This window comes from Sceloporus occidentalis, unplaced genomic scaffold (genome assembly GCF_023333645.1).
Source record: "Sceloporus occidentalis isolate IW3139 unplaced genomic scaffold, rSceOcc1.0.p SCAF_1, whole genome shotgun sequence".
Classification (NCBI taxonomy): Eukaryota; Metazoa; Chordata; class Lepidosauria; order Squamata; family Phrynosomatidae; genus Sceloporus; species Sceloporus occidentalis.
The window spans coordinates 71,243,917-71,257,610 of record NW_028316981.1 but is presented as its reverse complement, the minus strand read 5'-3'; the positions used below and the strand labels follow the sequence as shown (position 1 = coordinate 71,257,610).

Below are 13,694 nucleotides of genomic sequence, written 5' to 3'. Positions count from 1 at the left end.
GTCCCCCCCCCCCACCTGACATGAAAGTTTAGATGCTGTTATTTGGCATGAGTTTTATTTATTTATTTCATTACTACAAAGGCTAGCTTTCTAATTAGCAATACTTGATATTCCTTTTATGTCTACTAAGGCTGGATTTGTTTCCTTGCACACTACCACACATTTTAAACAAGTTATCTTATGCCTGATGCCTGACTCACAGAACACTTCCTCCTACAATATATGTATTTGCAACAACTTTGATCAGCCTCAGTGCTAATTCTAGTATACCTCATGGATTCAATGCTGTCATTCAAAATGCCTTTGTCTGGATACACTGTCCTTTTGTGTGTGTTTTGAACCCAATTATATTGGGCTCTGCTTGCATATTTGTGATATGATCCTGTAAAGCTTGTAGCAAGATTAATATTTTTTGCAAAATCCTCATATACAAATACTTATGAAAGTTATCTTTTCTTCTTTTGCACTGGTGGTATGTTTTCTCCTATAGTAGCTGGCTTGGAAACTTGTAGCAATATACCAGAAGGCATGGCTATTCTTTGGAGTAAAATGAATTTCTTGGTTTTCTGCAATTGTACAATCATAAGGTATCTGCTGCTTCGGGGACAAAAAAATACAGACTTTTTCTAGACAAATTTTAGTCCAGTTCAGTTTGGTCTTTAGGCAATTTGTCATCTTCATAAGCTTTAGCAAGTACACTCTCCCAAATGTATTCTCTCGGGATTTTTGTACTTTAAAAAAAAAAGTCCAGCTCTTCATACTAAACCTTGCCTTCTTAATTAGAGCAAACATTTTAAAGTTCTGAATGAATGTGTTGTTTTTTTCTCTGTTGTCTCAAACTTGGATGTAGAGGTACTCAGCTCTAGTACATACGACTGTACCTGCATGTGTTTAAAACACGAATCCCTGCTCATGTTTTCTGACACAGTCCTCTTGCCAAGAAACTTGTTTGCATAACCTGTGCTTGCTCAGTCATAGAATCTGTTGCATTGTGTTTACCTTTTTGTCCCTTTTTCTCAGCACTCCTTCCTTCCTCTATTGCAAGTGTATTCTTTTCAATGAAAACAATGATATCATTCAGCAATGTCCACGCTAGGAGATTAAAGAATTTATAATGAGTTTAAAGATACTGTACAACAGGACATGAGAAATTCACTACTATTTATGCTATGGGGGGCATATGTCTGATATACTGCAGCCTCAAATCAAATCATTTCTCCTATGTCCTTTTCTTTACTCGTCTTTATCCATCTCTCAAGCCATAAATTGGAAATCATTTGAAGGCACACAGCAACAACAAAGGGCCACATAAACTGGAAAGGCTCACTTGAAATAGGTCCTCCGGATTTTAATCTGAACATTAAACATGCTATTCGAGATGCTGGATCTATTTGGGTAAGGTTCATCAGTTTGTATAGTTCCTTTAAAGTTTGGTTTGAAATGCAGAGCTTTTTCATGAGCTCAGTGACATGTTTAAATATTTGAAGAGATGTCATATTGAGGAGGGAGCAAGCTTGTTTTCTGCTGCTCCAGAGAACAGGACCGGGAAGAAAGGATGCAAGCTATAGGAAAAGAGATTCCACCTCAACATTAGGAGGAACTTCCTGACAGTAAGGGCTGTTTGACAGTGGAACACACTCCCTCAGAGGGTGATAGAGTCTCCTTCCTTGGAGGTCTTTAAGCAGAGGCTGGATGGCCATCTGTCGGGGATGCTTTGATTGTGATTTCCTGCATGGCAGGGGGTTGGACAGAATGGCCCTTGCAGTCTCTTCCAACTCTGATACTATGAAGTTTATCACACCGGGGTTAAAACTAGCGGGGGCGTGCAGGGAGTGTGATGGGAACACGATGGGTCCCAGAACGCCATTTTTCTGCACAGCGGAACACCGCCTTTGCCGCTGGGCGTTCCCGTCGCGTTCCCATTGAGTTCCAGGGGGCACAATTTCTGGGAACTGTTTCAAAGCGTTCCCAGAAATTGTGCCCCCTGGAACTCAATGGGAACATCCCGTGGCAAAGGCGGCGTTCTGCTGTGTGGAAAAATGGCGTTCTGGGACCCATCGCGTTCCCGTCACACTCCCTGCATGCCCCCGCGCACCCCTGTTAGAATGCACCGGGGAACGTTTTATGATTCTATGGAAGTCATCAGCTGATACTATCATGAGGTATAGGGGTGGGCGGGCAGATGTGAAAGAGAACAGCACTCTTATTCCTTTAAGAGTTGTGACTGAGGTTGTATGTTTAGGAAAGTATACCCAACCTCACATAATTCAGGGACATGATACTGCACAGCTTCTTGAATTACTGTGTTATTGTTACTACAGACCAGTCCTTTCACTCCCAGCTCAAGTACTTGTAAACTTACACAAATCAGATTTCTGCACTACAATCTTATAGTGCTACTATTCCACTTTTCCTGCTCTGGCTGCCTCCTGTTGCATTCTGGGCTTTGTAGTTCAGTGAGGCCTAAGAGCTCTTGGCTGAGAACTCAATCTGCCCCTCCCTAAACTGCAAATCCCAGAATGCAACAGGAGGCAGCCAGAACAGTTAAAGTGGAATAGCAACACTATAAGTGTGTAGTGCGGTAATCTCCTTTGTCTTTGTGTAGTCTAAACGTGTATAAATCTTTTAATTAGAACTAAACAGCCTAACAGCACAATCTTGCCCATGTTCACACAGTTAAAAGAGTTGGGCAGCAAATCAAGTCCTAATTTTCCCTAGAAGCCAAAAAGTGCATGAACTGATGCTGTTATACTTTGAACATGCCATGGGATGACATGACTCATAAGAAAGGACAATTAGGCCTGCTAAAGCGGAAGGCAGTCAGAACAGAGGAAGACCACATTACAGTCAAAAGTGGATGGCTTTAACGTCTTTGTGCAAAGAAATTGCCAAGAGTTTTTTCAAGGTGTAAGGTAATAAGTAGATTATGTTTTTTTATTGCACCGCATCTAGACTAAAGCTTGACTAGCTTCAAATTCTGCACACCATCCAGTGAAATTTGTCTACACACGAGGTAATCAGAAACTAAATCAAAACAATGACTGTGGTTTCTGCCCTTTCTGAGACTAAAACAAAGATTAGAACAATGGTATCCAGCAGCATTGGGAATTAACACAATAGTTTCTGCTGGGAGGCAGCTGCATCACACACTTGATCCAAATCATGGAAGAGCAGGACCAGAGCTTGGAAAGTTGCTTTTAAAAAGTAATCTGTTTATGCAACTTGTCACAAAGCCCAAATGAAAGTAATCTGTTGTTGTTGTTGTTGCTTTAAATACACAATGTATTACATTTTTTAAAGAAATCTTAGGAATAATAAAAGAATGGTCTAAATCTTGAAAAAAAATATACTCAGAGTGTCTCTTAAAATGCTCCAAAATATAGACGTATCTAGAAAACATTGGCTGTAATGTGCAAACAAATATTTCCACTTTTTACACTACTTTCAAAATTCAGTTCCAGTACATTTTAAAATGCAACTTTATTAGAAAAAGAGGGGTAATTAATTACAAATAACTATGTTGTTTGTAACTTGTTACTACCAGTTCTATGTTAGCTATAGTTCACACACATAATTCATTTCTTTGAAACTGGGCAGCATGCAAATAGTGAGATCCTTTACCCATATTTTGGTGGGGACAAAAGCTCAGACCTTACTGAGGTCGTATTTTGTGCCAGTATCCAGATTACTATTAAACATACATTTCTACATTTCTGTTCTGTTTAAAACTTTATTCAGCAAGGGAGCAGGCTGCATGGTACATATGACATTAAATGCCTTTTGCTGACAGTTTTCTTCATATATTCTCCATTTTGAGGAAACCAAGGTGCCACTGGACTACTGATGTATCTTGGGTCATAGATTTAGCTCTACACTCATTTGTCTTATACTCAAATGGGACTTGCTTCTGAATAAACACACATAGCCAGAAACTAAACTGTAAAACTGGCTAAAACACAAAATGGGACTGGTCCATGTATTTGTTATTAATCAACCAATCTAGGACTGAGCAAGATGGAACTTGTTGAAATAATGGGACAGTTGCTCACCATTTTAACATGTCTGTAGCAACATAGTTATATTACACCTAAGGGAACTCGGAAAGTCTAGATTTATTTATGCATCTGTCCTTCCTTTTATAGGGTTTGGGGAAGCATAGAGTTCTGTGAAATTTCTGTATTTCTTTCCAATTCTCTCAGTCATCTAAGGCAAGAATCCTGTATGCAAAGTTGGTTTCAGATTTTTTGGGCAGAGGGCCCCTTCTCCATGGGTATTATTAGATTTCCAAACTGAATACTGTACAGCAAAATTATTATTATTGTTTTGTCATCCTTCATACGTTTTCCCTTCTGGTCTTCTGACTTCTCCTGTTGTCTCAATGCTCAGGAAAATCACTGGGTTGTTTTTTATTTGAAATTTGTTTCATTGATCTTTAAAACATCAATTGGCCTTTGGCTGTTATCCACTATTAGGGCATGCCTGCATGGGCCAATTAAACTGGTTTCCCTCCACCCTCAGCACGACCTGTCTACATGTTGAAGGGCCAAATCCTCAGTTTGAGTGCAGACATGAAAGTAGCCCATCATTGCTGCTGACCGCAGAAGTAACGGGGAATCTAGGGCAGCTCCATTGTCAGAATACTCCAGGAGTAGCCCACAGTATTCTGGCTTGTGTAGACAAGCCCTTAGCTTATTTTCCTACTTATTTAAGCTTTTCCAAGCAGAAGAGCCCTACACTGAAGACTGGCAGGAGGAGACTACAAAAAGACAGACTCAGGTTGCAGGCAGAGATATTACTATCTCTGGAAGTACATAACATGTTTTATTCATCTGAAACATCTCTTCTCCAGAGCTGAACTGAAGGGGGAGGAGGTAAGAGTAGCAGGAAGTGCCAGGTATGTGTGTGTGTGTGCCTTCAAGCAGTGGCATCACTAGGAGGGCTGCGGTGGTGCAGTCCGCACTGGGTGACATCCCAGAAGGGAGGTGACACCTGGTCAGGCCCTCCCCTGCGCCACCCCTGTCCTTCCCCACGCACTCCAGATGTGCGTTATCCCACCCTTTTCCTCATCAGGAAAAGGACGGGGCAGCACAAGGGAAGGGAGTGAGTACTGCCCCTGGAAGCCCCACCCCCCAGAAGCCCCACTCCCACACCAGGTGACATCTGTTGCAGGGATGCAACTACCTTCAAGCTGACTTCCAGGTCCCTTAGGATCATCTCTGGAGCATTTGGGGAGCAAAAACATTGTCCAATTCTAATTTAAATATATGAGCATGTATGCAGAATTTTAAGAAATAAGAAGGAGCAGTCCACTTGGATCGTAGTACAAATATTATACCTTCATGCTGCTTGTACTGAATCATAGGCTATCACCTCTTTAAAAACACTGTGGAGGGCAGGTTCAACAAAATATCTTGCTGCCTGGTGCTAAGTAGTAAATGCCACCCCTCATTCACCCTATTGCTTAGGATGCACATTACCAAAATTCAGGTATAATATTGTGGCCCATCCGTAAGGGAAGAAATCCCAAATGCACCTGTCCGTATACCTAGCACTAAATGTACAATAGCAAAACATTAAATAAAGCTTAACATTTCCTGCCATTCCATGATATGCAAACTCAGCAGTCTGAAGAGACTCACTGTATCTAACAATAACTTTGGGTCCTCAAACTCACAGTGGTGTAAGACTCTCAAAGGATTAAACGTAATATCGATAAAAACAAAATACATTGTTGTTTTTAGCAGTCAAGGAAGAAGTATTTGTGTCAAATTAAATAGTTTCATGAAAACCTCAGGATTGCAGCTGCCAAATAATAGAAAACAAAAGGTTACAGATATATGGGGAAGAGAGAGAAATGTCACAACATTGTTATATTAAGTAACAGTGCATCCACACCTTGATAACACTCTTTTAAAAGAATGATAGATACATAAAGATAACTAGGAAGTGCAACTGGAATTGTCAGGGTAAAGCAAATGTTCCATGTAAATAAAAGTTAAAAAGGATTAGCACTTTCTGGTTCAACTAAAGAAACAGCTAACATTCTATTGATATTCATTTATTTTTGCGCTAACAGCGCACATTGTGGCTGGCACTTCCATGATTAAAGCAAGACCCAGCCTCTGGCAACTTCTCATTCTAAGCATTGCTTATTACAAGAAATTGCCGTTTTATATTTGTGTTGAGCCTGGAAAAATTATTTTTTGGTGTGTGTGTGTGTGTGTCAGGGGAGGGGGACTACAATTGACAGAAGCCTGCGGAAATTTTGTGTATTGTAGTAAAAAAGGTCATTTTCCCAGGATTTGGATTTTTGGTGTCCCCCATGGTTACTGAGAGGATTTTTTTCAAAGAAGTAGCCATGTTAGTCTCTTGCAGCATAAAAAGGAGAACAGGAGGGAGAGAATGAGACACCCAGCCAAGTGATCGATGCTGGGCACCTTGTTCTGACCTCAGAGTGAGTGACTTGCTGCAGTGATAGCCGTACCAGGCAGCACAGTGAGATGTGCACACCTGGTATAGATGGCATTGCAATGGAGAGCCCCAAATAACAGGGGGAAGTTGGGCATCTCTGGGGCCAGAATACCCCAGGCTGCTCCTGGAGCATTCTGGCCAGTACAGAAACCACCCAAGGCAGGACTTTGTACAGATTGCAATAAAACTAGCTCCATGTTAATGACCTTGTGGTATTAGATGTTATCTTTCTACTTTAGCAGTGGTATCCAGGTTGTGTTCCTACTCAAGTACATTGGTTTTCTCCTTGTGCCGCTGCTGGATCACTTACTCTTAGCACTGAGCTGTTTTAGGAATGCAGTGGTGCATAGGATCTGGCTGTAAAAAGGGAAATGGCTGAAGTATATAAAACTGTGATTATAGCATAGAAGTGGACAGGTTTCAGTCATTTACTTTTCCATGTAATGCTAGAGCTAAGGTGATTCTCGGTTATATTAACTGTTAATGGGTTTAAAACTTTTGATCTGTGAAACTTGCTGCCGTTGAATTAAGTAATTTATTTTGTTTAGTTCTCAGACACATGATCTTTCAGAGAAGCTGGCAACAGTTTGAATCATACATCAGTGAAGATCAGCAGTGAAACAAATGAGGCCAGAAAATGGAATAGGAACGTTCTAGGAAGATGGGAACATTGACAGGCTGCTAGGCTCCTACATAGCAACAGCTTTTAGTCAGAAAGCTTATTGTGTCTGTCCTAAGGCACAAAAATGCCTGTGGGTAAAAACAAATGTAATATTAATACAAAATTAAATAAGAGCTCCCAGCAAATTCTTCAGGTGATGCACAAGCCCAGATTCTTCCCCCATTTTAGGGATTGCAAAGGCAGGTATACATTCTAGTGAATCTTCTACTGGCTCAGCAGTCTTATTGCTTCTCTCCCCATGAATTGGGCAGAGTCTCAGACACCCCCCCCCCCCAGTCCCTGTTTTAAAGGTATCAAGGCATTGTTGTTGTGTGCCTTCAAGTTATTTCTGACTTATAGTGACCCTATGGTCATAATCATGGGGTTTTCATGTTTGTTCAGAGGAAGTTTGCCATTGCCTTCCCCTGAGACTGAGAGCATACATGTATGTATGTGTCTATATTCCAAAAGATCTTTTTTGTTTTCAGTGCAAAAGAGATGGAGGGGAAGTTTCTTGATAACACCACAAGGGGCCAACAAATCACCTCTGTACAGCCATACTCAGCTCTCTCAGAAGTGGTCTTTTCAAAGCCTGGTTCTAGAGATCAAAGAGACAGTGTGGAGCAGTGGATTGAGGCTGGACTAGGACTTTAGGAGACCAGAGTGCGAATCAGCACCCAGCTATGGAAACCTGCTGGGTGACTTTGGGTGCATTACCCCCTCTCTAAGACCCAGAGGATGGCAATTGCAAACCTCAACTGAATAATTCTTGCTAAGAAAACCCTAGAACATGATTCCTATAAGCTGTGGTTCATTTGAAGGCACAAAACAACAGCCAAAGATAGGAGATATATTTCCATTGAATGTGGTGAGTGTGCTTCTAGACTGAATTGAACTTCTTTAAAAAAAATCCAAAATATTGTCTGTGTCTATCTTACCTGAAATATCTTCAATAGTGCTTTCCTAGTATGAAACATAAAGAAACTTTCTTCAAACATCTAGATGCATTCTTTCTAAATCTAAGTTATTATCAGACTAAATTGGGATAATCTGCAAATAAAGATCTTTGTATCCACAAATTGCCCATGTCACAGTCCACAAGCAGGGATTTTTGATTCTGGAGATTTTATTCACAAGCAAGAGTTGCAACATAGCCCTATGTCAAAAATTAAGCACCACTATGTTCGTTGTGGCCTGTTTCTAGGTAAATGGATATTAGTTTATTGCATGATTGGTAGGACTGTAGCAGATCTCCCTTGTCCTTTAATGTCTTGTCTGTGCTTGAGTTAAGGTCTCCAACATTTCACCACTTTAAAAAGTGACACATTTTAAAAAACAACCTGCTATCATGGCAAGATCACTGACTACAGTTTTTACTGTTACACATTGCTGAAAGCATTAAAATAATTTCAACAATTACTTAAATTCACCAGCTTAGTTCTTTACTCCTATATTAATGTACAATAAAGAAAAAAATAATAATTTATGCTGTGCTATGATTTTATTGAGATACCATTCATTTTAAAATCTTCATACATCTTGTGTGACATCAGGCTTAATGATTGCAGTGGCAGATTAATATTTACTGAAGGACAAGCATTGAAAGTCCTGTGATTACTATGATCAATTATTTGAAAACTGACATGATTTAGCATTCTCAACTGCTCCAGCTATAGTCTGTGGGGCTTGAGCAGTATGAAAAGACACAGAGATAGATAGGCATACTGACAAAGGTTCTTGCTGCTTCGATTAAAACTTGACTAGCTTTAATCAAAGTGATTTTTTTAATCAAAGAAAAGGAAAATTAATAACTCTTCTAGAACATGGCCACATAGCCTGAAAAATCCACAAAAAACTATAATATTTTTCCATGCTTCTTCATGAGCTTATATCCTAGTCTAGAGGAGTAGAAAAGCCAGCTTCCATGTTATGTATCAGTATTACATACATGAACTGTTGTGCACACTTTCATACACATAAATAGGAAAACTGCAGATAATGTGTGTGGATTAGATGAGCATATGCTTTTAACTACAGCTTATTTTTTCAACTGAATCAAAAACTGAAATGAATTTAAATTGTAGATTATTGGCACAAGTCACAAATTAATTTCTCTCTTGTTTGTTTTAATTGGGGGGGAAGTCCCCCCTCCCAATGTCCTCAACATTTCCAGAAGTTTTATGTCTCTAGTGAGATCTGATAGGTGTTTCAGTCCAACATCTGAAGGGGCCACAAGTTGCCCACTCCAGTTCTCTCCCTTTCCTTCCCACCCCCATCTATATATCTCACTGCTATATATCATAGGGCAGGAGAATCCCAGACTACATAAAAACCTGTTAATAAAGATTATGCAGCATTTTAACATCCTGAAAATGAATTACAGTGAGGAACTGACATTAGGGCATTGTTTGCTTGGACACACTTTGAATTATCCAAAATAGTTCATGAAACCAACTGAGTTCTGCACCTTACAATCAAAACAAAAGCAGGGAAGGAGGGGAGAAACAGAATGGTTTGTATGGGAGAATGAGGGAGAACGTGTGCATAAAGGATGCACCTCGGCATCAAATCTACAGACTTATATTCATTTATTATTGAATTAAGGGGGGGGGGGGAACCACCAAGCATTCCTTATGCATAGTCTTGGTACGGGGGATCTTTTTTGGATTTGATTATTGGTGAATGCTGAACCATTCTAAGATGATGTGGCCAGATTAATGGTCTGAGCCAAATCTTTTGTCCTGTGCGTGCCCCTGTGTAGTATACAGAAGTAAAGAAACATAGCTGTCACTTTGTGCCTTAGAACTTGTATCTTATATTAATAATTCAGTTTTAATGCAGAAGCGAATAATAAGCTAAGACTGACAGGCCATCGGCCCATTAGAATATCTTCTGGAGCATCTTTTATGCTCACATTATAGGACCATGGTGGCGAAACTATGGCACGTGTGCCATCTTTGGCAAAGGGAGAGAAAGGAGGGCAGAGGAAGAACAGGTGCCCCCACCTTTAGCTGCCTCTCCAGAGACCTGGGAAGGTGGGGGAAGAGGAGGAACAGGCACGTACCTTTTCCTCCTCTTTCCTCCACCCTCCCTCCCCTTCAGCTGTCTCTGGGGAAGGCTCACCCCCTGAAAGCAGAGGTCCCACTCCCCAGAAGTCCTGCCCCCCCCCCCCCAGATTTCTGTCCCTGGCACCGGGTAACACCCAGTGCTGGAACACCTTTGAGTTTAGGCACTCAGTCCCTAAAGGGTTCATCATTGCTGCTATAGGAGAACCTTAAGAGCTGTTGGCAGCCTTGCACACGCCACTTGAGAATCCTTCATTTAAAGCTAATATGATTATTAGAGGTGTGGGGAGTGCAAGCAACAGGTTGTGAAGTTATGATGCTGTGTATATTATATGTTGTTTGCTGTTGTAATAGAGGCTGAGAGAGGCAGATTGATAGTTTCCTTTACCCTTTCTTTGGACTTTGGTGAATTAAAAAAAAAAAAAGTCATCCTGGGCTTTGACAAAGTAAAGGTGTGAGTGGATAAAGAGAGGCATGGATGTTTTTTTCTTGTCCTCAAAATTAACCTGCTCTTTGCTCAAAAGAAGCATACAGAACTCCCCATTCCAACTGCCTGAAGAGATGTAATGTCCTTTAAACAACCTGGTTGGGACATTCATAGGTTTAGATTCATGTGCATTTTTTTAAGGAAGTGAAAAGACCTTTGAAGAGAAATTCTTTTAAAGTGCAGTTGCTTTTCTTCAATCTCAAAGGGTTGAACTGATACAAATTCAGCTCAAGATGAACAATTACTTCCTATACCTTGCAGACGCTGCAAAAGAGAGCATCTCTATTTTAAAAAACATTTTATTCTGCTTCCTTAAAGCAGAAATATGGAATTAACCAGGGTTCTCTTGTTGCCTTTTCCACTGATATCATTCCATCATTCACATTGTGTCTTATACTTTAGATCTTTCTGGAGCATTCAAGGTACAACTCCAGTGTGGCTTCTGAACTGAGAATAGTTACGGAGTACCAAAACTATAACTGGTTCAGTGATAACACCTTTTCTGATGCCATATAGCAAAGCAACAATATTACATATATCACTGGTTTGTGATGCAGGCTGTGTGGTCCAGCTGCATATTAGGGAACATGTGATATACATCCACACAAGTCAGTTATGCACACACTTACATTGGTCTGTAGAGTGTCATGGAGACCCAACCAAAATTGATCTTTGGCACTGTTTTGTTGGGCAATATAAATGTTCTGATTTTGAGCATAATTAAATAGTCATTTCTTCTTCCTAGGTAGTTCTGGAAAAGGCAGTTCTATGAGACATGGGCAGTTTAGGAATAATTTAAAGGTTTAAATACAGCTAAATGATGCAGAGAGAAAAATAAGGCTATAGCGGAGAGCAAAAACTCATGAGTAGATTTTTTAAAAAAAGACGAAAGAAATTAGTTTTGATGCTGCCTTTGTGGATTAAGTGGGCTTTGAAGATGAATTTGAAGGTCTCCCCACTGAATCAAGCAATGTATTATGCCCACTGAAGCAGGCACAATACACTCCCAGTCTTGGCATTTGCAATGAAAAGAAATACCCACAGAGTAGTCTGCTATATTTGGCAGTTCTTTAGTCTGAAGAGAGGCTGCCAGGTTTGTTGCCAGATCTTTTCTAAAAACCAGCTTGCATGTATTCCAGCTGGGCATTCACAGAAATAGACAAAAGTGTCCCATGCTTAGTAACTTACTTGAAGAGCACTTCTTATGGCACAAAAGTCCATGTGGTTCCCAAAGTGTTTTTGTGTGGGTGAGGCTGCATCGTCCAAAAAGAAAATGAAATAATTAATTGTATAATGCAGAGGAGCCAAACTGTCGCTGTATGTTTAAAAATATAAGTTTATCAGTTTGGTGAAAAGAATGTTCAGCTTCTCAAGTTTCTTCTAAAAGGTATGTGTGTTGTTTTTGTGTGCCTTCAAGTTCCCAACCTATGGCAACATTAAGGCAACCCTATCAAGGGGTTTTCTTGGCAAGATTTGTTCAGAGGAGGTTTACCATTGCCTTCTCCTGAGGCTGAGAGCATGTGACATGCTTAAGGTGGGTTTCATGGCCAAGCGCAGAATCGAACCCTAATCTCCAAAGTTGTAGTCCAACACCCAAACCACTATGCCATGCTGGTTCTCACATATTATAGATATGTGAAAACTTCATAAGGTAACAGAGGCATCATTGCTCCTTGGGCTAATGTTGCTTTCCTTTCATAGAAAGTGAGAGCCTCTGGCAAGAAAGGTGTCAGTCTGATGTTTGCGGGGAGGGGGGGGACTCTTTGGAAGGGGTTAACATGGTCTTGGTCAGAGCTTGGAAGAGTTACAACCCCCAGTATCCCCTAGGGATGTAGCACAGTGGAGGGGTTGATGCTCATGAGGTACACAGGTGCCAATGTGGATGGAGAACGTTGGGCATTCCTGGAAGTGAATTTTAACTTGCTACTTAATGAGAGAGACAGAATTTATGTGCAAATGCAACATTGCTGTTGGGGCTTATTGTGGAATAAGATGAGCCTATCTGGACAGGCTCCACCTAAACTGGAGTGGAACCAACTTGCTGGGGCTCAATATTAGAAAAGTATAACAGCATTTAAAGTGACTTCTGGACAAGATCTAATGGGAGCTAGGGAACATCTGGTATGGGATGACTCATCACTCTGGCAAGAGGATGGAATTGTTGCAGAGCATTCAAAATAGGGACAGGATCAAACTTGGCAAGGAGCAGACAACAGAGTGAATGGTAAAGGGGGGGGGGGGACTGTAGGGTAAACATACACATCAAAGACATTTGAAAAGGGACATAATGTATAGATGTTTTAACACGAACAGGGACACCTGGATTATAAGTAGAAGGTTCAGTGACAAGGAATGCAGGTTTATCTTCATGAACTGGAGACAAACAGTTGCCTATGGTTATAACTCTGGATATAAACACCATAATGAGGACAAGATGGAATGTATTACTCTGTCTATCAAAAAAGACACAAAGAGTATAATAAATTAGAATGCTTAAAAGAAACAAACAGATCAAATGAAACTGCTGTGGGTGACGTAACAGACCTGAAAAGCAATTTTGGTACAAGTGACATATTTTCAACTTCTGATCAAAATATTCAAAATGGTCTTGAGATAAATTGAGAAGAAAGTGCTATAATTATTAATGGCTTTAGTTACCCTAACACAGATTGAGGAAATGTATATTCAGATTATAACTAAGGGGGAGGAAGAAATTTGAATATCCAAAATCAGTGTTTCTTAGGTTATCAGTTGTGAAGAGCCAACAGTTTTTCTCTCTTTCATTGATGCCATATTTGTTACCATTGGCTGCAATGGATTCTTTCTTTCCCAGAAACTCACTGGGAACAAGCAGCCCACAGCTTTAATCGACTTACATTGGTCCATGGATCACAACTTTGAGTAACATTGTATTAAATTACTGTACCTTAGAATAATTTAACATAGAACTAACCAGAAGTGTGGTGGCCTTGGACTTACTCCTAAGTGGTTGTGGATTGTAAAGAAAGTC

The 13,694-nt window shown here is 40.3% G+C and overlaps 1 protein-coding gene across 1 annotated transcript in view; it reads left to right on the top strand.

Moving 5' to 3' along the window:
• Positions 1 to 8,545, top strand: part of LOC149321574 (uncharacterized) — a 28,460-nt gene extending 19,915 nt beyond the window's left edge. The window contains exon 5 of the mRNA XM_089514543.1: positions 7,020 to 8,545. Within this exon, the coding sequence (XP_089370669.1) occupies positions 7,020 to 7,090 (71 nt within the window). The 3' untranslated portion in view covers positions 7,091 to 8,545. The remainder of the gene's footprint in view (positions 1 to 7,019) is intronic.
• Positions 8,546 to 13,694: the final 5,149 nt, after the last annotated feature.